This window comes from Rousettus aegyptiacus, unplaced genomic scaffold (assembly GCF_014176215.1).
Source record: "Rousettus aegyptiacus isolate mRouAeg1 unplaced genomic scaffold, mRouAeg1.p scaffold_m13_p_10, whole genome shotgun sequence".
Taxonomy (NCBI): domain Eukaryota; kingdom Metazoa; phylum Chordata; class Mammalia; order Chiroptera; family Pteropodidae; genus Rousettus; species Rousettus aegyptiacus.
The window spans coordinates 48287115-48310921 of record NW_023416285.1 but is presented as its reverse complement, the minus strand read 5'-3'; the positions used below and the strand labels follow the sequence as shown (position 1 = coordinate 48310921).

At 36.8% G+C, this 23807-nt stretch overlaps 2 protein-coding genes across 4 annotated transcripts in view; one reads left to right on the top strand and one right to left on the bottom strand.

The window, feature by feature from the left end:
- CNOT6L (CCR4-NOT transcription complex subunit 6 like) overlaps positions 1-9746 on the bottom strand; it is a 98290-nt gene extending 88544 nt beyond the window's left edge. Inside the window, exon 1 of one of the 3 annotated variants that reach the window (XM_016154416.2) lies at positions 9656-9746. Coding sequence is in view for 1 of the 3 variants with exons in the window: in XM_016154415.2 (XP_016009901.1) it covers positions 9371-9375 (5 nt within the window). In the remaining 2 variants the exon portion in view is untranslated. Of the gene's footprint in view, positions 1-9280; positions 9543-9655 lie in introns of those variants that run through there. The other 2 variants (XM_016154417.2, XM_016154415.2) reach the window with 2 other exon arrangements.
- A 34-nt stretch (positions 9747-9780) lies between these two features.
- On the top strand, positions 9781-21294 carry LOC118607696. The gene is made up of 4 exons (XM_036226392.1): positions 9781-9965; positions 10009-10707; positions 20435-20557; positions 20657-21294. Exons 1-2 carry the CDS (start codon positions 9781-9783, stop codon positions 10694-10696), a joined length of 873 nt encoding a protein of 290 aa, XP_036082285.1. The 3' UTR covers positions 10697-10707; positions 20435-20557; positions 20657-21294.
- The last annotated feature ends 2513 nt before the right edge of the window (positions 21295-23807 follow it).

Genomic DNA, 23807 nt, shown 5'->3' with positions numbered 1-23807 from the left:
GCCAGAAATAAATGGTTTTACATCCTTAAGGGATTGTTAAAAGAAAAAACTACAACAAAAACAAAGAATATAAGAGATCTTTTGTGACCCAAAAAGCCAAAATATTTACTCTACGTGACCTTATACATTGGGAAAATTTGCCAATTCCTTCACTTATACATAATAGGCAACCAAAAAATAGTAACTATAATCACTGAAGCATTTTATGTAGGGGATTTAAGCAATGTCCTTTTTTGAATTTTATAAGGATTTGTCTGGTAACAATGCATACAAAGGAAAAGAAAAGAAGTAATAATGGATGCTGAGAGATAAGCAAGGAGGATGTTGCAATAATCCACTAACTTTTCCTTTCCTTCCTTCTCCAAAATGTAAAGCTGAGATCAACTTCTACACCTTTATCTCTGTAGATTACAAACCCATATGTACTCTGTATGTGATAACACTTAATGTTCTTTGTCACTTACCATATTCTGCCTTCAATGTTTTGCTATTTATCCAAGGATAAATCTAATAAGTTTAAGTAGTGAAAGGGTAAGTATTTTAGAGTCAAACATCCTGTTTTAAATATTATTTTAACCAATATTTAAGACTTATTATTTAACTTATACGTCGCCCAATAAGAAACAGTAATAGCTAACATATATAGAATTTTTTAGTTAAGTTTTTTTTTTTTTTTTACTACAGGTGTCACATACTATTCTATACACTTTATAGATATTATTTCATTTAATCCTCACAATAACCCTGTAAGATAAGGACTATTATCTTTCTATTACAGATGAGGAAACTGAAGCATGAAGAAATTAAACAAGTTTCCCAAGAGCTAGAAAGTGAAGGAACCAAAGCTCATATTCTTAACCAGATATAGAATGAGAATCATACTGTCTAAATCACAGGATTTTTGTGAAAACTAATTTAAATTACATATTTAAAGAGAAGTAGATGGCTTTTCATAGTCCTTAGTACTCAGTACTTTCCATCTCCTGGTAGAAAAGACTATATTCTAAACTTCATTTTAGTCCCCAGAACCCTGTATACAGTTTATAGCTAGCAGATGCTTAATAAATATTTGTTAATATATTTTTGGTGATTACCATTCTGTATGTAATTCACAATATATTCTTTCATAAATTTACATGTAATGCTAAAGAAGACTGCATTAAATATAAACCTATAGCAGAACATACCCTGTCGGTTTTTTTGTTATGTTTAAATGCAAATATTAAGGTCAGAGAGTAATAAATATATAGGTAAAGTCTGTGCAGAAACGTTAAAGTTGGTATATACTAAATTTAGTTCTATTCTCTTAGTAGTATTTGTGACTGGTATTATATAATGCTGATCTATGTTACTTAAGTAGGGAATCTATTTAAATAATTTGGGAAGAAAAAATAAAATTCCAAACTGTAAGATTAGAGAGAGAGGTTCTCTCTGCAAAAAAAAAAAAAAAAATGAATATAAGGAAGATAAAGCGGTTATAAATTCTATTTTGTGTCACCAATTTCTAGTGTTAATAAATGAAAACAATATGAAAGGCTAAAATTACTAGGTTTCTATTCAGTATGAATGATGAGTCTCTAATGCAGCAAAGTGAACTAATTTCTTTGAAAAAGTTACAAATAAATTTTCATCTGTAATGAGATTTTAAAATTGATTGAAAAAAAAATAATGAAAAGTAATAACCCTGCTACAAAAGAGAATATGAAACAAAAATGAAATTACCAAATTCCAATTCTGCCTGAACAGGAAGATTCTTAGCTAAACCCTAAGTTATTTAACTTGAGACTTTTAACATGAAGGAAAGAAAAAAAAATTTAAAAATATATATTTATCTAATTAGAATGTAGCTGCATGGAAACACAATTAAAGTTTTAAAAATTAAACAAAGGGTAATCACCACATCGAGTGAAACATAACCTTACCTTGGAAAGCAAAATTTCCAAAGAAAGCTATTAAATTTTTTAGAAAACTTACAAAAACAAAACCACTGATGCTGCAATATTTTGGAAAGTCAGGTGACAACCAGGTTCAAAGTAAACATGGAATTCTTCATTAACCATAACCTCAATACCACAAAAGTTTGTTCCCTTTTTTTTTAATTCTATGATTAGCACTTCATTTACAATTTAGTATTCTCTCTGCTCCCTGTGTCATTCCCCGCTCCAATCTAGCTACCAAAAAAAAAAAAAATTCTCCAGGTTTAAAAAACAAAAACAAAAACCAATATTCTCCATTGCTCAAGAAATCTGAATTATTCAGAAAATCTTCAGTAAACAATAAAGAGTCTACCCCTATGGATCAATGAGAAGACAATTAGCATTAAAGGAGTAGGGTGGGGAGGAAGGAGAGAGAGGGAAAGAGGGGGTGGGAAGCCAGGCCCTCTTTTCTAAACAAGTTAAACATTATTATTCCCACCCATTACTAGACATAGCATATTCAATTTTCTAATCCACATGTCATACTTCCAGTAAAACTCAAACCTAACTTCTCTTCATGATAAAACACTCAGCAAACTGGGAAAAGAAGGGCACTTCCTCAACATGATAAAAAGGCATCTGTGAAAACCCCACAGCTAATACACTTAATAGTCAAAGACCGCAGGCTTTCCCCCCCAAGATCAGGAACAAGACAAGGATTTCTGCTCTTGACACTTCTTTTCAACAATATATTAGAGATTTAAACCAGGACAATTAGGCATGAAATAAAATACATCCGGATTGAAAAAGTAAAACTATATTTATTTATAGATGGCATGATCCTTGTTATACAGAATATCTTACAGAATCCACTAAAAATCCATTAGAATACATAAACAAGTTTGGCAAGGCTTCAAAATACAAAAGTGATACACAAAGATCAACTGTATTTTTATACACTTGCAGTAAACCCAAAAATCGAATTAAGAATTCAAAAAAAAAAAAAAAGCAAAAGAAAACAATTCCATTTACAATCACATCTAAAAGAATAAAATATTTAGGAATAAATGCAATAATTGCAAAATTCTCTGAACACTGCAAAACATTGTTGAAATAAATCAAAGAAAATCGAAATAAATGGAAAGATCCCATGTTCCTGAATAGGAAGATTTAATATTTTTAAGATGGCAGTGCTCCCCAAAATGATCTACAGATTTAACACAATTCCTATCAAAATCCCAGCTGGCGTCTATGCAGAAATTGACAAGGTAATCCTAAAATTCAAATAGAAATACAAGACCCCAAATAGTCAAAACAATCTTGAAAAAGAAGAATAAAGTTGGAGGACTCATACTTCTTAATTACAAAGCTACAGCAGTAAAGACGGTACTGGTATAGGCAAAATCATATAGATCAATGAAATAAAATTGAAAGTCCAGAAATAAACCCTCACATTTAATGTTAATTGATTTTTGATGAGTGACAAGATAATGCGCTATAGAGGAAAGAATAGTCTTTCCGACAAATGGTACTGAACAACTGAATATCCACATGCAAAGGAATAATATTAGACTCCTTCATCACATACATATACTTCCATATACAGTAATTAACTCAAAATAGATCAAAGGTCTAAATATGAGCTAAAACTATAAAAAACTTAAGACAAAACAGAAAAATCTTTGTGAGCTTAGATTAGTAAATGATTTCTTAGATATGACACCAAAAGCACAAGCAACAAGAAAAAGTAGACTTCATGAAAATTAAAAACTTTTATTCCTAAAATTCCACCATCAGCAAAGTGAAAAGACAATTCATTAAATGGGAGAAAATATTTACAAATCACATATGTGATAAGGGTCCTGTATCTATAATATACAGAGGACTCTTCCAACTCAATAAAAATAAAAAATAATTTAAAAATGGGTAAAAGATCTGAATATACAACTCTCAAAAAAAGATACACAAATGGCCAAGAAGGAAATGAAAAGATGCTCAGCTTCATTAGGGAAATGCAAATCAAAATCACAATGAGGTACTACTACTTAATGCCCACTAGGAGAGCTATGATAGAAAAGATAACAAATGTTGGCAAGGATTTACAGGAACTGGAGCCCTCGTGCTCACTGTTGGAAGAGATGTGAAATGGTGAGGCTGCTTTGGAAAACAGTCTGGATGGAAATTTGTCAAGAGTTTAAACATAGAGGTACCATGTGATCCAGCAATTCCACTCCTCGGCATATACACAAAAAAAACTAAAAAAAAACTATACACTCGAAATCTTACACATGTTGTTCATAGCATAATATACAATACGCAAAAAGTAGAAACAACCCAAATGCTCATCAACTGATAAACAAGATGTGGTATATCCAAACGATGGCATATTATGCAGTCATAAAAAGAAAGTACATATGCAAATGTACCTGGAAAACAGAGAAAGTAAAAGAAGACCACATATTCTATTACAATTCCATTTGTATAAAATGTCCAGAAGAGGCTATAGTCAGAAAATAGAAAAGTGATTGCCTAGCCTAAGAGTGTGGGAAAATGATGGCTAACTCTTAAAGAATACAGAATTTATATTTCAGGTGATTAAAATGTTCTAAAATTGTGGTGATGGCTGCACAAATATGAATATACTAAACACTACTGAGTTATATATGTTAAATAGACTACTTCTATGGTAAGTGAATTATATCTCAAAAAAGCTGTTACCAAAAAAAAAAGCCTCTCAACTCTTTCTCTAAGTAGTCCCTAACTTACCCACCCATTCCATGTTGTTACTCCCTCTCACAATGTCTGTAAACAGTTCATTCTATAGTGACCTGCGGTTATTGTTTTGAATAACTAAATTGTTTTATCTCCCTTACTCATAAGCTCTGAGCTTCACAAGGATTTCTCCTACTTCTTTCATACTTCTCTTTAGAACTGAGTATAAAAATGGGTACAAAATGGGCCCTTGGATAAGGTTTTTAATTTTCAAAATGCAAAATATTAAAAATATTTGCCACAGAGTTAACCAGACTATGCAAAAATCTTCATTTTGGAGACTACAGGTTTATATAAACTCTCCAGATCCCCAACCAAACTCTTCAGAATAACAATAAGCATAGGTGGACCATGGAGCTGAGGTTTCACATTACAAGATTCCTAGGCAATGAAAGAATAAATTTCAATTCAATTAAAATTCAAGTTGTCCAGAGATAATATGCATTTAATTTAGAAGAGATTTGGTGTCAGTATAGTTAAAGTTGTAGAATTTTCATCATAAAACACAAGTGCAAATTAATAATTAATACTTTACTTGATGTTTACTTGATGATTTATTGTTCTAAGGATCACATATATTAATATAATGACATTAGAATTACAAAAATGGCCAAGAGCAAAGAATAAAACATGGTAAGGCCTACATAAATGATACTTTCTTAACATATAAAGTAATAATAATAATAATGTTTGAAATCAACAACGGAAAAAGAAAATCCAAAAAAATATATTTTCCATAAAACTATACACCAAAAACTGAAATCTAAACTAATTTCAAAGTATGAAGAGAAACAACTCAAACAGCCGGAACCCAGCAGACCACAATGACAATAAGTGGATAGTTTAGGAGAGACCCACTAATAGTTATAAAATACATTTGTAATGTTCTCTGTAAAATATGTATCTTTAAATAGCTGAAGTTCTCTTGTCATTCAAACTCCTCATAGCAGAAAGTTCCTTCCTCCTCCTCTTCTTATGGCTTTTATTCCTTCCCTTCTCTTCTCCCTCCCCCTAATTTTACTCTTTGAAGATGGAAAACAATTTTTTTTAAGTATTATAATTCATTTTTAGACATAATTTCATAAATATGTTATCATCTAAAATAACATCATGAAATGCCCCAAGTTGTCCACTATCCAGAGACTACATTCCCATTTCCCTTGCATTTAAATAAGACTCTGTGACAAATTCTCACCAACGAAATATGGGCAGATGTTTGTCATTTCAAGTCTGGGGATTGTTAAGAAATAGTCTGTGGGTAATAGACAGGGCTCCAAGGCCTTAGGGAATGGTGCAGCTATAAGACAAAAGAAATCTGGGGGCCTAACTACCAGATGGAGGAAAGTCACAAGCCTACTAACCTGCACTGAACTGTTATATGAGCAAAATATAAACTTACATGTGTTAAGTCATTGAAATTTTGGAGTGTATTTATTACCATAAGTAGCATTACTCAAACTAATATACGCACAAAGTTATAAGTATTTCAATTCAAATCTTTAGAAAGATTGTTTAAAAGCCCATTTAAGTAACATTACATTAAAAAACCTAAACAATTTGCCACCTTGATTTTGTTGGAATGTAATTCCTTTAAACAATAACAGCATGAGTAGTTCCACTGTTAATAATAAATTTCACTGTCTACAAATCTTAATTTATTAATTCATTATTTTCATATTACAGAAATGTTTTCCTCAATTCCCCCGAATTAAAAAATGTAGGAAGTTTTAAAATACTATAACTCATAATGTCTTGTGAAAATTACCAAATACTTAGTTAAAAGCAAAATTCTATTTTATTGTTTTTAAAGTATTGAAAGTTATCATTTATAATTTTAAGGGAATAATTCTTCCTTTAAATAACATGGCAGATAATTGTTTGTTGTAAATGCACACATACCTATAACACACTCACTTTAACAAAACCATGACATTTTGTATCCTAATAAAATCGTCCCTACTATCCTTCACAAAAATCCTTCACAAATTTGCTGAAATTTTAGTGCTTTGCTAGGCTTTTTTTAAAGTTTAATATTGCTAATATAATGATATAAGACCTAACTAGGAAACTTGGCATTGGTAAACAAAGATATTACAAACTTAAGCCACTAAAACTTCTCTCATTCTTTTTAATCTGCCTTCACCAAAAAAAAAAAAAAAAGAAAAGAAAAAGTCATTTATTAACCTGTTGCCTTTGCCTTAAACTCCATACCATCACTTTTTCCACCACAATACAGTTAAAAGTAAATGAACAGAACATTTACTTCTCTACACAGAATAAAAATAGGAAATTATTTAAAGTTGATAGAAAATTTTTGCTTTCATTCAGGAACATATTACAAAGGTTTTGTTTACCAGAATCAGTCGACATAAACTAAAAGAATTATATAGCAATGTTTGTAGCACTTACACTTTGTGGACCTACATAAACTCTAGTTCTTTGATCCTTTTTAATGTTTGATTGTATTGGAACATATGTGTGCTACATATAGCTTAAATATTTTTTTCCAGGGCTACATAGCAAGAACTCATTAAAAGAGTAATGAGAGATAGCATATTAAAAAGTATTTAAAAATATTAAATATGACTGTACGGTCACTATAAACTAGTACACTAGGCATTTTAATAAGTCTTATTTTTAGAAAAACAATTCTAAAATACATTAAAAGTTGTTTATCTATACCTTATGTATATCAAAGGACTCTGAAACGTTCTATTGTCTTGATTTTTAACTTAGTTACATAATACTGCTTTCGGTAATTAAATGAGTATTTGTACTCATGTTTTTCAATGCCCACACTCAGTACTGCAGGAGGAAGTAATACTTAACTAAGCATCTACAACACGCCAAACATGTTTTTTTCATTCTATCCTCAGACAACCTTACTATAAGTGTATTATCTCTTTATTGCAGATGAGAAATCAAAGGCTTATTGATATCAAGGTACCTTGCCTTAGGTCAAACAGCTAAGAAAAATGGCACAGACTGAGTTCCAAGGTCTGTAAAACAGTCTTTGTCCCACTAAACTGTGTGTTGTTTTTCCAGTAATGGTAGCAGAAAACAGCTATCCACCTCTCTTACTGTTACTCCACTTCCCAGTGAACAGCACAGAACATTTCTTGGTGAGATTAGGTTCAGAAAGGACCAATCTCTGGCCATTATACAGGGCATGGCCTTCAAGGATCCAATATATTATCATGACTTTACCCACAGGGTTTTAGCTAGATGAGCTAACTAGATGCAAATGGAAAGAGAGTGAAGTAAATTAACGAATAATTATCCAAATGGCATTTATATTTAATTCTCAAATGCACTGTACACCTATTGGCAGATTTCTCTTTACAGTTGCCTTTTACTAAGATTACTCTCAAAATAGATTTCCAGGAGCACACGTTGAATAGACAATAGAGGCTGTTTGATCTAGATTTTGGAGACTGTGAGGGAAAACGTGTTTGTGCACAACTATCTTGATTGACAATTAAGATAACTAGAGGCAATAACGTATCTCCTAAAACGTAGTACTGTGGTTCCAACGCGTACAAATGGTTCGGCTAAACTGCCTGAACATAAATCTATCTAAACAGCCTAAGCTAAATTTACCCAGTTCAGTTAAGGAGGATGACAGCTCCAATAACTTCCTCATCCTCACCGACCTCCTCGGCTAGGCGTGTACACGCCTTTCCCCCTAGGAGGCAGGATAAAACAATTTTCAAATGCACAAAATCGATCCAATCCCATCAACACCACAGGACAGGGAAGCCAGCTTCCATTTCTATTCCCCGCCCCTCCAAGAAAATACTTATCTTAAAAAAAAAAAAAAAAAAAAAAGTAAATAGCTTACCAACCACAAAGTATTTGCAACGAAAACTGAAAACATGTACTTAAGCCCTCCACGTAGCCTTAAGAAAAAAATGAAAAAAGGGATCTCGACACCGCGTATTCCCGAGATGTACTGCTTTGATTCACTTTCCCTCCGGTCCCACCGCTGGCCGGGGGGAGACTTGCAGTTCCAACACCAAAATATGCTTTCGCCTCTCCTCAGGAGTCGCGGAGGCGGCCAAGGCGACCGCAATCGGCACGTCTCGCCTCCGACCCTCACCTGCCCAGGCCCGAGACAGCGTCCAGGGCCCGCGCGGCCCGGCGGCCCGGGATGCGTCCCGGGAGGCCCGCGGGAGGCGGGCGGGAGCGGAGGCGGTTAGGCCGCGCCGCAGGCCGGCGCGCTCCCTACCGCGGCCCCGAGAACAGCGGCGCTGCCGGGACGCGCAGCTCTCCCAGCCCGGCGGCTGTACGTGTGCAGCACACGCTCGCCCTGCCGGGTCAGCCGCCGCGGAGCAGCTCTCACCTGCGAGGCTTCGGAGCCTCGGCCTCAAAGCGGAGGGACGTGCCACTTGGGGGTCCCAGATACAACGATCCCACCCCCAGAGTCTTGGACTTCTGACCCCCACCCCACCACACACACACACACACACACACACACGCACACCCCGGAACCTTCGCCGCCTCTGACAGAGACATGGGTCATCCCCACACCCGACACACACCCTCGGGGCCGCCTCCCCACCCGCCAAAGTCTCAACTTGCAGCCCACTCACACATTCGCCTTTCTCCAACCTCATTTCCCCAGGGGCGCGCTCGTCTTCCCAACACTCTTCATCCTACTCAGAGGTACGAAAACACTCTACCTCATTCTCTTCCTCTGGCCCAGGACGAGCAACAGCAGCCATTTCCCCGCGGCAGGGGAAACACACACAAACACGCGCGCCCGCGCGCACCAGGCCCCCACAGATGCTTCCTCTCCAGAGCCGCGGCCGCAGACGCAAACACAAACACCCACGGGCGGGCCTCGGTCCCGCCCGCCCAGAAGGGAAGCCACCGGGGCCGGCGGGGCCCGGACCCCGGCTCGCGGGACGGCGGGCGCGCAGGGCGCCGGGGTCTGGGGTCGCCAAGGCCCTGCGCCCCCTCCTCACCTGCATTCAGCGCGCCGGGGTCCGGGCGGCGACGGCGACGGCGGCGGCGGGGCGGCTGGTGCTGGAGCTGCGGCGGCGGGGGAGGCGGTGGCGGCGGTGGCGGCGGGGCTGAGGGCAGCAAAGACATGCAGGCAGCCCGCCGGGGGGAGAGGCACCGGCCGGAGGGGACGCGGGGCGGGTGGGCCGGGCCGGGCCGCCTGAGGAACCGCAGAGGCGGCGGTGAGGAGGGCAGCCGAAGGGAGAGAGAAGGAGACCGACAGGGGGCGGGGAAGGAAGGGGACGAGGGCCGCGCTGCCGGGCTTTGGGGACGGTGACCCTGGCGGGAGAGGCCCCGCGGCCGCGGCCACCGACAGGAAGGGCCTCGCCGGAGGAAGCTGCGCCTCCGCAGCCTCCGGAGCTGCGGCTACTGCTCCGAGAGCCGCGCAGAGCCTGGCCTTGGCCTTGGCCTCCTGGCGCTGGGTCTGCCGCCGCTGCGGGGGTTGCTGCTTCGCCTGCTACTGCCGGGGCCGAGGCTGCTACACAGAAACGCCAGCTTTCGGTGCCTTCGCAATCCCTCACACACGTTCACACCCCCGAGGGCCGGGGGAGAGGCACCCGCGCGATATCGGTATTGAGATTAATAACAAGGTGCAGAGAGTGCGAGAAGAAGGGTTGATTGACGTGGAGGGGCTGGCTGGAGTCAGTCACTCCCCTGCGCCGAGGGGTGGGGTGAGGGAAAGAAGGCGGAGCTCCAGCGCTGCGCCTTGGCCCCGCCCCCTGGGCGGTGCGTTGGTCCTGGTGCGCGTGCGCGTGAAGCGGCCAGGGAGTCTCCTATTTTCTCTCCTGCTAGTACTGTTTTCTTATTCTCTTTTCTCGTCTTTAGTGTCGAGCAGAGCTGGGAAGGCTGGTAGGGTATTAAAAACCCACATCCACAAATCCATGGCAGGAAGGAGACTGGCGAACCCACCTCTCCCCGTGTTGGTGCGTGGACTCGGCGCTTTTTACTGCACGTTCGCCAAAGGCGGCCTGACAGCGAAGCCGAGCGCTGATCTAGGTGGCTAAGGAGACGCCAGGTGAGGTGAAATGACCTAAGGAAATGTTTCCTGACATCGTCACTGTTTTTTTTTTTTTAACCTATAACATCTGTAGGTTATTTCGCAAGAGGTAAATAAAAGAACCTGTGACGCTCCTCGATAATCTCGTCCTATTTATTTTTTAATTATCCCTTCTCGCGATAAAATTACATTTGGCTAACGAATGAAAACATCAGAATGTAAACTAGAAATATTAATGTTTACTTAGTGACTGTAGCTTTGACATTTTAAGTTTTCTGGGGTTTAATTTTGTTTTCGTGGGTCAGCTTTAGCTTTTATCACCAGCAGCCCAAAAATAAATTATACCAGCTCTAGAAGCAGAATACTTCTGTTGCATTTCACACAATCTCTTTCTCAGTGCATGCTCCCGTCTTGTGTACTTACTAGTATTAGCCACGGGTATATTAGCAGTGTTCAGTAATTTTTTCCCATAGGGGTGTTGTTTAGCACACTAATCATGTTGTATTGGTTGCAATAATCTTAGGCCCTATTGTTGAATGCAGAAGGTCTTCCTTTCCTGGGGAGAAAAAGTTGCGGTAAAAATGCAAATCATTTAGCTAGACCTGATCAGCTATTTAAAAAGTCCACAGTTGCAGAAGAACAATTGCACCACTTTCATCTTTGTTACCAGGAAGTGTGTGTGAGTGAATGAAGACGTCTCTTAGGACATAAAAGACCTCAGACTACTTTGTTTTCCACTTAGGTTAAGTTCCATTTGTCTCCCTAGCAATACTACCCATACAGCTTCTGTAATAGGCATCAAAATGTCCTTAATCCTGGAAGAAGTCTCACTCATTCCCAACTATCTTGAGTCTAGGCTGAAATATAATATTATCTTTGGCATTGTAAGCAACAAAGCCAAAGAAGCTACTTCAGGGGCCCAGAATAGTCAACCTGCTCAATGGCATCTTGCCACAGCATTTCTCCTTGGCCCACACTCTTCTCCAAGGAGAAATATTAGCAAATGATGATGGAAAGAGGAAAACAAACACCAAAAAACATAAATAATGAGATGTCCTCACAGATTTAGCTTCTTCAAATTCCATAGCTGTATAGATTCCTATTTATTCATGTATAATAAACATCTGTGGAGGATGTACAATGTTCCAGACATTGTATTTAGCATCAGAGATCCAAAGATAAGCATATGTAGTCTCTATTATTAAGCAGCTTACAGCCGATGAAAGGGAAGCAGACACATAAACAGGAAATTCTCACAGGACAAACCAGAAATGAAAGTATAAAAGGTGACAACAATGCCCAGGAGGATAAGACCGAAGGCACTGGCATTTTACTTGAGCCATATGATACCTGACACTTTCACAGGCTGAATAGCAGTAGTGACTGGAGTGAAGAAAGAGGGGAGTGTCTTTGTGGATGTTAGAGAAGCACTAATAAATGATGGGATTTGGTGGTCCTGGAGTTCAGGTTTATGTAGGAAATGTTCATTGTTGGCCTTTAAATTTTAAATACTAAGTGTCACAATCCACTGAATAATTGTGATTGTGACATTAAGAGTTAAGAATACTGGACTTTATTATAAAAAGGTCAATTGAGTACAAGTTAAATTTAAATCTCTACTCTCTGGGATGCTCTCTATGCCACATATAGCACATGGATTGACCCTCACTAAAAACAAAAGGAAAGCAATACTTTTACATATTATAATTATAGCACCCAAAAAACATTGTTAATTTACTCATTTACGGTAAGATTGAGATTAGAGAAATAATTTTCAATTAGCACTGTACAAATACTGTGAAATTAAATCTTCACTGATTAAAAAAACCTCTCAGATGCAATTCAAAAGACATTCAAACAACACAAGAGTAGCACTTTTCGTAGAGTAGCAGTTTTAAGATCAGTGTTTGCAACCGAATAAACTGCTTTTGATATTTCATAGGAATTTTTCATGTTTGTCAGATGTAATTTTTAATTAAAATTAAAAATAACAATACTACATCAAACTAAAAAGTTTTTGCACAGCAAAAGAAACCATCAATAAAACAAATGACAACCTGAGTGAGAGAAGATATTTGCTAATGATACATCTGATAAAGGGTTAATATTTAAAAATTTTAAAGAACTCCTACAACTCAGCACTGAAAAAACAATCTAAATTTAAAAAGGACCTAGCAAGTTTTTCCAAAGAGGATGTACAGATGGCCAATAGACATATGAAAGATGCTCAATGTCACTAATCACCAGAGAAATGCAAATTAAAATTACATTTAGGTATCACCTACCACTTGTCAGAAAGGCTATCATCAATAAATCAAAAAACAACAAGTATTGGAAGTATGTGGAGAAAATGGAACCCTTGTGAACTATTGGTCAGATTACAAATTGGTATAGCCACTATGGAAAAGTTTGGAGTTCCTCAAAAAATTAAAAATAGAACTACCTTATGACCCAGCAATTCTACTTCTGGTTATTTATCTAAAGAAAACCAAAACAGTAATTTGAAAAAATGTATGCACCCCTAGGTTCATTATAGCACTATTTACAATAGTCAAGATATGGAAGCAAACTAAGTGCCTATCAATAGGAAATTGGATAAAAAAGTGGTACACATATACAATAGACTATTAGCCATAAAAAATAAAATCTTACAAATTTGCAATAACAAGTGGATCCAGAGGGTATTATGCTAAGTGAAATAAGTCAGACAGGAAAAGACAAATACCATATAATTTCAGTTATATGTGGAACCTAAACAAAATAAACAAAATGAAAACAGATTCAGATACAGAAAGTAAACTGATGATTGCCAGAGGTGGGGTTGGAGGGCTGGGTGAAATAGGTGAAGGGATTAATTTGGTAGTTAGAAAATAGTCACGTGGATGTGAAGTACAGCATAGAAAAGATAAATAATATTGTAATAAGTATGTATAGTGCCAGGTGGGTACTAGGCTAATCAAGAGGGTCACTTTGTAACTTATAAATGTCTAACCATTAAGCTGTATACCTGAAACTAATATAAAATAATACTGAATGTATACTAATGAAAAAATAAAATTTAAAAATAAGAACACAATAAGAATATATCTCTTTAAAATGATTTATCCTAGTGAAAACTTCTGGCTTAAGTAAGGCATTTTTGACCAAATTGGTTTAATAGCACTGTGTAGGTACAATTTGTTCTGAAATGACACATATTTATTTATATTATTACAGAATTATTCATTCCTTCTCAATAAAAAAAAAAAAAAGTACTTGGTGTTCTAGCAACCACCTGTGTCTTTTCCAAATTAGCAATTAACATTTGATCTGAGTAAATCTGATCTCTTCATGTTTTTCTATTGGTAGCCCAGGTAGCTATCTATAAAATCCCTTATAACTATGTTCCTTGTCTGTTTTCTGAAATTTTGTTGAGCACTTTGCTCAAAAGGCAAAGATTTAAAAATTTTTATTTAAGAGCATTATTACTATTTGATGAAGAATTATACTTACTTTTACTGATTTCAATACACTTTTATATTAATAGCTACATAACTTTCAAGAAGTGTCACATTTAAATTATTCAGTAAGGTATAATTAGTAAAATAATTCACTATAATTTACCTGATAGTCATTAGTGCAAGTTTTAAACAAGTATTAGTCAAAATAATCTTGACCGTTTATATTCTAGTCCTCCTGACAGGGATCCAAACTATATCCCAGTGACATATTCTAACTTTTACTGAACTATACTACTCTCCATCTTTTCATCTTTTACTCATACCTCTTCCTCTCCCTACATTCCTAATATTTTTTTGAGGTACCATATACCATGGATATATTTAGCCAAGAAAGGTGACTTCATTCATTGCCTCTGTCCCTCTACAGGTCCATCAACTCTTTCCCATCAACCTCCCCTTTGTCCCACTATCTAAGCCAAAGATGAACATTTTCTAACAATATCAGTAGCATGCCATATAATATATTAGTCCTAGATAAAATGGCTAAGTAGGCAAAGTTCATCTTGGTTCCCTCCTGCCTACTTTTTCTACACTCTCTTCTTAAGTTCCTTGATCCCTGAATATTAAGAATCTCCACTCCACTTCCATCAGCATCAGTACCACTCCTTCTAGTACTTCCCTGTATTCCAGAAATTTTCTACTAGGTAAATACTGCCACTATCAATAGATGTCTAGTGCTTCAATTTGTCAAGGACTTGCAGGTACCTGGTATGCTATCCAATCAAAATCAATTACTTTAACACTATACTTTAAGGATCCTCATGAGGTCTTCAAATATATGCTTCAGAAGTCACCTCGGAACCATATAGGTGTGATCCCAATTTGAACGCATCTGTTTTATCTGTTTTACATATTGATCATCTATTTGTCTATCTAGCAGCTTTCCTTTTCCTTTATCCTTTTTCTTTGGGGGTAACGATCTCTGCCTGTCCTAAAAACAGGTGATTCTAGTGCCAACTGCAGCTCAAGAGAGTCCCCCAACTTTTTGGCTATGCGGTGGGCAATATGACTCAAGCCATAACAAGCAGACATCCTCCCTACATTGTTTTCAGGGAAAAAGGGTTACTCCACCATAGTAGTCTGACAAGGAGGAAGAAAAAGAAGTCTTGAGATAGGCAAGTGGCCACATACCACCCTGTGCAGACTGAAGTCATCACACAAAGGTGAGACGTATAGAGAGCAAGTCCTGGTGGTGCACCAGTTTCAGGTTCTATAGTCATCCATGTGGCTGAGTTCCACCTTTTTCACACAGCGTAGTTAAATTAACTAGTAAATTCTTTTCTATATCTAAACTAACTTGATTTAGACCTCTACAACCAAAACATTGTGTTTCTGCAGGAAAATTCTTTCAAAGAAAGCTAACGGCCGCTAAATAAATTTGAGAATCACCGAACTAAACTACTGTAAGACTGTCTACAAAATGTTGAAGGTCACCTAGTTTGACTTCCTCATTTTCCTCATGAGGAACCTAAGGCAAAATGACTTGCAGAATGTCACCCAGGCAATCAGTGGCAAAGTCAATGTTAGAAACTGATCTCTGGATACCTAGCTCAGTTGCTCTCTTCATTAAACTACCCTGTCGTCGGGTTCATTTCTCTCAGTGACATTTTAAAGTGGCAATTACTTAGACATACAACCTTAACCCAAAGGAATAAATCAAAACAATGGCAATTTCAGACACTAACTGCTTAGTGCGAAGATACCTGGTGGCATGGAGGCCATAATAGAACTCTTTTCCCTTTTGAGCCTCTCACATTTTTCATATTGATCTCAAACACACTCTTTGAGTCTTAGATGGTAAGATTTACAAGTTTTAACTACAGGCATACCTCATTTTATTGCGCTCCACTTCATTATGCTTCACAGATGTTGTATTTTTACAAACTGAAGGAAAGACCCTCCACCAGCAAATGATTACAACTTGCTTTATTGCAATACTCTATTGCAGTAGTCTGGAAGTGAACTCTCAAAATCTCCATTGTATGCTTGTACCATTTTTATACTTATAACTCTCAAATCTATACCTCCAGTTCAGAGTTCTTGCCACACAATCAGATCTATATTGTCAATTTCCTCCCAGATATTTCCACCTGGGAAATCTGCACATATTTCGAGATCAGTATATCTAAAACTGAGCTGATTGTCTTTTCTCTATTATCTATCCCTTGATCTTGTGTGACCCTCTCCCATTAAAAAATGGTACCACCATGCTAATAATGATTATGGAATCATCTGAAGGGTCACCCAATGTAGAATCCTAGGAATCATTCTTAACTTTTCTCTTCCATCCTCACTGCAATCTACCATTTTGACCTACTAAATATTTTCGTTAATAAATTCCTTCCATCCCAATGTACTACTGTCTTAAGTCATGTGTCACCTCTGCCCTGAGCTTTTGCATTTTTGTCCATTAATGTATCTCTGCTAAGTATAATCCCAACATCTTCCCAAAACATATTCTGTTCATATTACTCTGCTCTTTAAAATCTTTCAATGACTTCCCATAATTTATAAACTAAAATCTAATTTCACAGGCATATATGTCCCTTAATGATCTGCCTCTCTTACCACCACCTGTGGCCACTTAACCATCAGCCTTTTTCTTTCACCCCTACTTTTAATAAACTTCTCATTTCTGAAACAGAACATACTCTCTTAGATATATTTACACATGCTCTTTTCTCAGCATAGTATATTTTTTTCCCATTTTGTTCTCCTCTTGAAATCATCCAAGATTTAGCTCAAGCATCACTTCCGTTGTGAAGCCTTCTCTCTTAACCCGATTGTGTATTTCTTTAGCATGCCATGCCTGCCTCTATTATAATAAGTGTAAATAAATTTACTAGTAAATTATCTTCTACTTCTAAACTAATTTGAGTTAGACCACTACAACCAAAGCATCTGGACTACTACATTGTGTTCCACATGAGAGTTCTTTAAAAGAAGGCTAACTGCTGCTAAAATAAGTTCGGAAATTACTGAACTAAACAACAATGAGGCATTACTATTGGTTGAATTGTAATATGTAAAAAGGAGGAGATGAACTAGAAAAATTTCCCCCTCTGAGTGAGTGCAGTGTATCAAAGCATAGCCCTCTCTCAGCTCTTCACCACGTATCTGTGTAATATCAAAACCGAACAACTATATCACAGTATACTGTAATTATCTATGTATACATCTGTCTTTCCCCGCCTAGATTGTAAGCTCTGTCCTTCTCTATAGCATGTCAGAGTGTCTGATACATAATGCTCCAGAAACATTGGTTTAATTAGTTAACTAATTAATTAATAGTAACACTTCTCAAAACATGCTGTGTGGGCTTAATTTACTAGCAATCAGCTGCTGGTGAAAGAAATCAGAAATAACAGTAACAAACGAAATAATTTTTTTTTCCGTCATACAAAAGAAGTCTGGAAGTAGTTGATTCAGGGCTGATATGGCATATTCATGGTCAGCTGAGACCTGTCTCCTCTCTTTGGCTTTGCTATCTTTAGAACGTAGCTTCCTTTCCTGCCTCATAGTCCAATATGGCTGTCAGGGCAACTTCATGTGGTTGTGCAGGTTGTTTACTGCAAAGGTACTAGATCGAAAAGTGAGTGGGATCTGCATACTGTGATGTATTACATCTACCCAGAGGAGGAAATTTTCTAATTCATTTGCAAAGATGAGTGCCCTTTCTATTCTGTTCAAAGGCACAAAAGAGGTTAACACAGATATTATATATTCCAGCTATCCCATCCATTTTCCTGGCAGGACAAAATTATCTCTACCACTAAGGATTTTCCTGGAAGGCCCATACAAAAAAATATTTGCTTAGCGGGGAAGCTCCATTGTGTTGTGGTTACATGCAGAAAGTCTTGGGATTGCATCCCAGGTGGAGCCACAGGCCATATCCTGGATGGGTCCCTGGTGTACCCCGCCCCGCCCCTCCCATGCACCAGGCCCTGGGTGCACCCTGCGTGTGGGAGGAGATGCCCCACCTTCAGAGATCTAGTTCTTAAAATAAAGGGAAATGGCAACATCCATAGGTCAGGGGTGGAAGTTGGGGGACAGGGAATCAAAGAGGGGGGAAAAATATTTGCTTAGATTTCATTGGCCAAAACTTAATGACAGGGCACAACTAGCTGAAAGGGAAGCTGGGAAACAGTGTTTCATCTAAATACATTGTCGCTACAAATAAACTACTGGGCAGCCTCAGTATAGCTGCAGCATAGATACAATCCAGTACTTCAACATCGGATGGCTGATGAGTGCAAAGAAATAGAGTCCAGCAATTGTTTTTTTAACTAAAAGCTTTGCCCTAGCAAAGCAAATGTACGATTACATTTAAATTAAAGCAAGACACTTTCGATAAAACTTTCATGGTCAGTAATGTTTGTTTTTGGTATCCCAAACACCATCGACATTTAAATTCTGAGTTGTCAAGTAGAAGGCTTCCCCTACTCTTTATAAATTAACAACAACAACAACAACAACAACAACGGCTCCTCTTAAGAAGAGGGTCATTCTCCTAACCCAGATACCATTAAAATTTTAGGACTGTGTGTGTTATATTCACACATGTATTCCTAGGCCAATGGTAGTAAAAGCTCCTACTGCCTTTGTTCAAGAATCTTTATAACCTGAAAATCCTTCTAAACTTAGCACATTTCTTCACTCACCCTAGGTTCCATCCAAACTTGTTCCCTACATACACTTTGACTTTCCTTCTCCATACCATTTTGTTCATGTTGTTTTTTATTTCCACTTCTCAACCTTCTATTTTCATATAATCAAAACAAGCACATTTTCAAACACTAGCTCCAATGCTCCTCCTTTCACAAAGCTTTACTCTTTCCCTCCCGACCCCTTCAGATACATCTTCCTCCCCTTCTGATCAGCCACAGAACTTTGAGAGAAGAGACTGACATGTAAACATGGTGTAGAAGAAATCCTATGGTTTTTGGAGTAAGACAGATCTGGATACAAATTCTGGCTCTGTCACTTACTACATGACCCCAGGCGGCAAATTGCTTAACTTTATCTGAAACATAAGTATACTATGTACTTTCAGGGTTGGCTTGAAAACAAACAAAATACTAAATGTTAAGCCTGATAATAGTAGACACTTGATGTTTCTTGACTAAATTAATAAATATAGTATATAGGCTTGTGCTGATTTATATTAACACTGTGAAATTTTCAAAGCTACCTTCAAAGAGCAGCTGTGCTTTCTTCTGCAAGATTTTATCAGAAGTAAAAAAAAAAAAAATCATAAAAACAAAACATAATGACATAATAAAAAGATATAACCAAAAGTAAAAAATATTTAAATCATGTCTTTAATTTAAGAAATCACTTTTCAAATAATCTCTGGGTGACCATAGCCTGAAAATTCGTAGAAATATACAGATCTGTTTGCACCAGATTTGGAGGCAGAAATGTTATGTTCTATTTCCAATTCTGTCATTAAATAATTTTGCTACCTTTGGCAATTTGCCAGGATTTTTATTTCTCAGCTTCCTGATCTAGCAAAAACAGAGTAAAAACAGGATATTTCATACCCTAAACTACTTGAAAGTGAAGATAATCAAGTGAAAATACTATGAGAATACATAACAAAAAATGCTATGTATTACTAAAGGCGTTGTAATTATGTAATTACAATAAGACAAAGAAATAGTCAAAAGAAGTATATCTCTTCTAAGTCTCCTTTAATGAATTTTTTCATTATCAGCTGCAATATCTTGTTTTCTCATAGCACAACCAAATCAGTTCTCCAGAACCAACCTATCCACATACTTTATTTGTTCTTCCTTCATTTATAGTACAGGATTTATAATTGTCTAATCAATGAAATTAATATTTTTACCTGACCAACCCTTTGGGTGGATAGAAAAAGATTATATGCTAATGCATGGATTGACCCACTTAACTGCTTTACCCCAAATCCCAAATGTCGCCATGTTCTCATGTTAAAAGCATTGGGGGAGGATATTCCTTTCTGATTTTCTTGTTCTTGTTTTTCAGCACAGCCTGCAATTCTGTGTAGCAAGGATGAAATAGAGATTGAAATCTTAGAACGATTATATGACACTAACCCAGGCCTCACACCAATATGTGAATCTGTTAATAAAGCTGTAGTTTGTTTCTATAGGGATGATTTTTCCAATGAGTATTTTCCATAAAATTTCAAATTTGCAAAAAAATATATGTGTTCAACCTTTGGATTTATTTTTGTTTTTATTTTTATAATATACTTTTAGAGATGGAGAAGGAGAGCATAAAGCAACAAAGATGTGGAAAGACATTGTACATTTTATCAAGATTTTACTACCTGGCATGTTATTCTGAAAGCATACATAGTGCCAAAATTTTCTTAAAATAGTGTGAGTAATTGATATTTCACATACACTAAATTTTCTATTTGAAGCATTTTTATATTTATTTCAGAAACCAAGTAATCTTTCTTGGATTTTTCCCTGTAGACAAAGGAAGGACATTTTGTATATGGCCTCTAAAAATATGTCCCATGCTGCCATGCTGTGCTGAAGAAACTGTTGAACTACCTACACTACTGGGCTGAGGCTAAAGTGATGGATTCATTCCCACAGAAATGAAAATGGCTGGTTGGCTGATTTACCCTGTTGCATGTGAAGAGCTGGAACAGCAAGAGAGAATGGTGGACAGGCAGCTATAGGTAGAACAGAGAGAGGATGGCAGGCCATGCCCTCATAGGGGGAGGAGGTCCTGAGGCTCTGCCCTCGTGTCCAGCTAACATATTGGAGCTAGAACGGTCCTGCACGTTAGACCCAGCGACCCTACCCATCAGAAAACTATGTTCGAGTAAATGTCAAGCTCTAGCCCATCGGGTTGGCCACTCTTTCTTCAATGGGGCACTAGTAAGTAAGAGGCCCAACAGAGCTAGAATACAGAGAGGCACTAAAGTCTTTTTCTCTTTGTGTCTGTAGGAGACAAGGATAATAGTTCACTCTTAACTTGTAAAAGATTCCCAGCAATATGTAACTGATGGGGAAATAGGGTAAGAATTGGTTTGGGTGGAAACATTTTGCAGGAGACTGGAGATTCAGCATTCACTTGTAGAATCAAGACCCAGCAAAACTTGGCTTTTGTCATATACTTTTCCTAATATACAGCATGGAAAGTCACAGGGAAACTCATTTCCTTGAAAAACATATTTTATTGTTGTTCCGTTTCTTAATATCCCTTTATTAATGAATTTGCATTATAGAAAATACAGGCAAGGAAAAATAAAAACACCATGTATCCACTATATTTAATACCTAGTGGGATAATCTTTCTGGTTCTGTTTTGTTTTGTTTTTAACTTAATTAACTTATACAGTATATTCTCTTTTGTAACCTGCTTTTATCAGCTGATGATGGCCACCTATCTATTTTAGTGTTTGTTTTATCTAATGCAGAATATAATTTTAAAAATCATTAGTGACACAAAAATGTCCTTTAAAGCTGGTTTGTCTAATCCAGAATCACACACTACATCCAGTTAATATAACTAAGTCTCTCTTCATGTAGCACTATACCTTTTTTATGACTCTGACTTGTTGAAGAAATCAGGAAAATGGTTCTGGAGAATGTCACACTTTCTGGTTTGGCTAATTGCTTCCGTGTGTTAATTTGGTTTGTTCGTGTTTTTTATAAACCAGATGTTAAATCCAAAGCTTTAAAGGATTCAAATTAAAGACGCGGCTAGAATGCATTATAGGGACATTCTGTATGTCATGTTGCCTCCCCTCGGAAGACACATAATATCTGGTTGATTCACAATAAATGATACTGAATTTGGACCCTGGATTAGAGTGATAGCAGGGTTCTTTCCCAGAAATCTAGCTCAATGACATGTGCATGTAGAGACTTAATAAATGTTTGGCAAAATATAGATTTCAGTGTTGCTTTTGCCTTTAAGGACTTTTTATGTTGTTAAGCGTTAATTTGGTTTTAGAATCTATATTTGACAATTTTTTTTATAGTAGACTTGCCTTTATGATTAAGTTTTATTTGTTATGTTATTAGTTTTCATAAACCGTCTTGTATAGGAAACTGGTCCAGAAGCACACTGTATGGCAGGGCAAATAAAATAGATAATCCATTCATTAAATAATTTACATTTTGAAATGTGAGACTTTTATAATGTAAAATAACTCTATAAATATCAAAACTTGCTTTCTGTTTTTTAACTAATAGCAACTGCTGCCGATACACCTACACAAAACAAACCCGGTGAACTTTTACCAGCTGACCTTTAAAATAATCATTAGTTTAAAAAAATTATGCTCTTTTCTGCAAGAGGAATAATGTTATTTGTGTTCTTTCTAGAATTTTACTCCACTTTTTTATTTAACTCATCTATATTGGTGGCCTAATCATGTAACTCATAACAGCATCACTTTTATGACACAAATAATCAAGAAAATACAATATTTCTAATATTTCAAATAATCCAATTTCATTCTATTTGTTTTCCATATATAATATTACATTACTTCTCTATATATACTGTTGTTGTTGTTCTGTAAATATCTTTCAGATTTAACAATTTTAACTGACTAGACCAACCAAATCTGCTTTTTCTTTGGACAGAATTTTTGAAATAGAGCAATCTTTTGATGTGAAGAGAGCCTTTGTTTCACTCTTTAGTTCTAAATTGACTCATGCTCATTACATACTTTAATTTGTGTTCTTTTGTTAACCTTTTCAGTTCTTTCTTTCTGTCAACCTGAATTTACAAGTTAGGACGCCAGTATATGTGATTTCAGAGAATTATTGCACAAAACTATTTTCCCCATTGCTTGTTATAATGCTTGGAAATTAACCATGGGGATTCAGTCCTTTGAAAATAAAAGCTTTTGTATAATACCATTATTAAAATGTACATCATCTCAAATTAGTGTTTCCCAACACCTTCTATGCAGAACACTGCTTACATGAGATTTTGAGTATAGGGAGAGGGGAAATTCTGTGGTCAAATGTACAAAGGGAATGTGATACACTGTGCCTCTCTTGAAAACTCATAATACTCTTAAGCTTAACAAGGAAATCGAAAAGTCTTACCTAAAGAAACGTATTTAACTTTGTTTAATCCAGTGTTTTCTCAGATGTATTGACCACAGAACTCTATTTACTTAACACCTATAAATGTCCTATTGTATCAGTGCTCTATGAAATGTACTTGGGGAAGCAAACCTAAAAGTTTTGCTTTAGAATCATAGAACCAAAAAGCTTGAAATCTTGTGTTATTGATAATGTATCTTAAGCCTCAAGTTTTTCAGATAAATAGACCTATAAAAGCAAAATGACTTGGTTTAAATAGTAAAGCCAAGATTAGAATTCATATTTCATCTCCTTTCTGATTCCTGGGAACTCAAACAATACACTTCTAGAATTCTCAAAATAAAACACAAATTATTTGATCAAAATGCTATATAACTATAAATCATATAAAAAGAGGCCTTTTCAGTTGGGTTACTGTGCTCCCATAAGATATTATGGGAGAACGAGTAATAGTTCTTGAAGTTTTTGTTTGTTTGTTTATAAAACTGAGATTGATCCATAGGTAATGCTTTTTGAAATGTATTTTTTCCACTTGACCTTATATTAT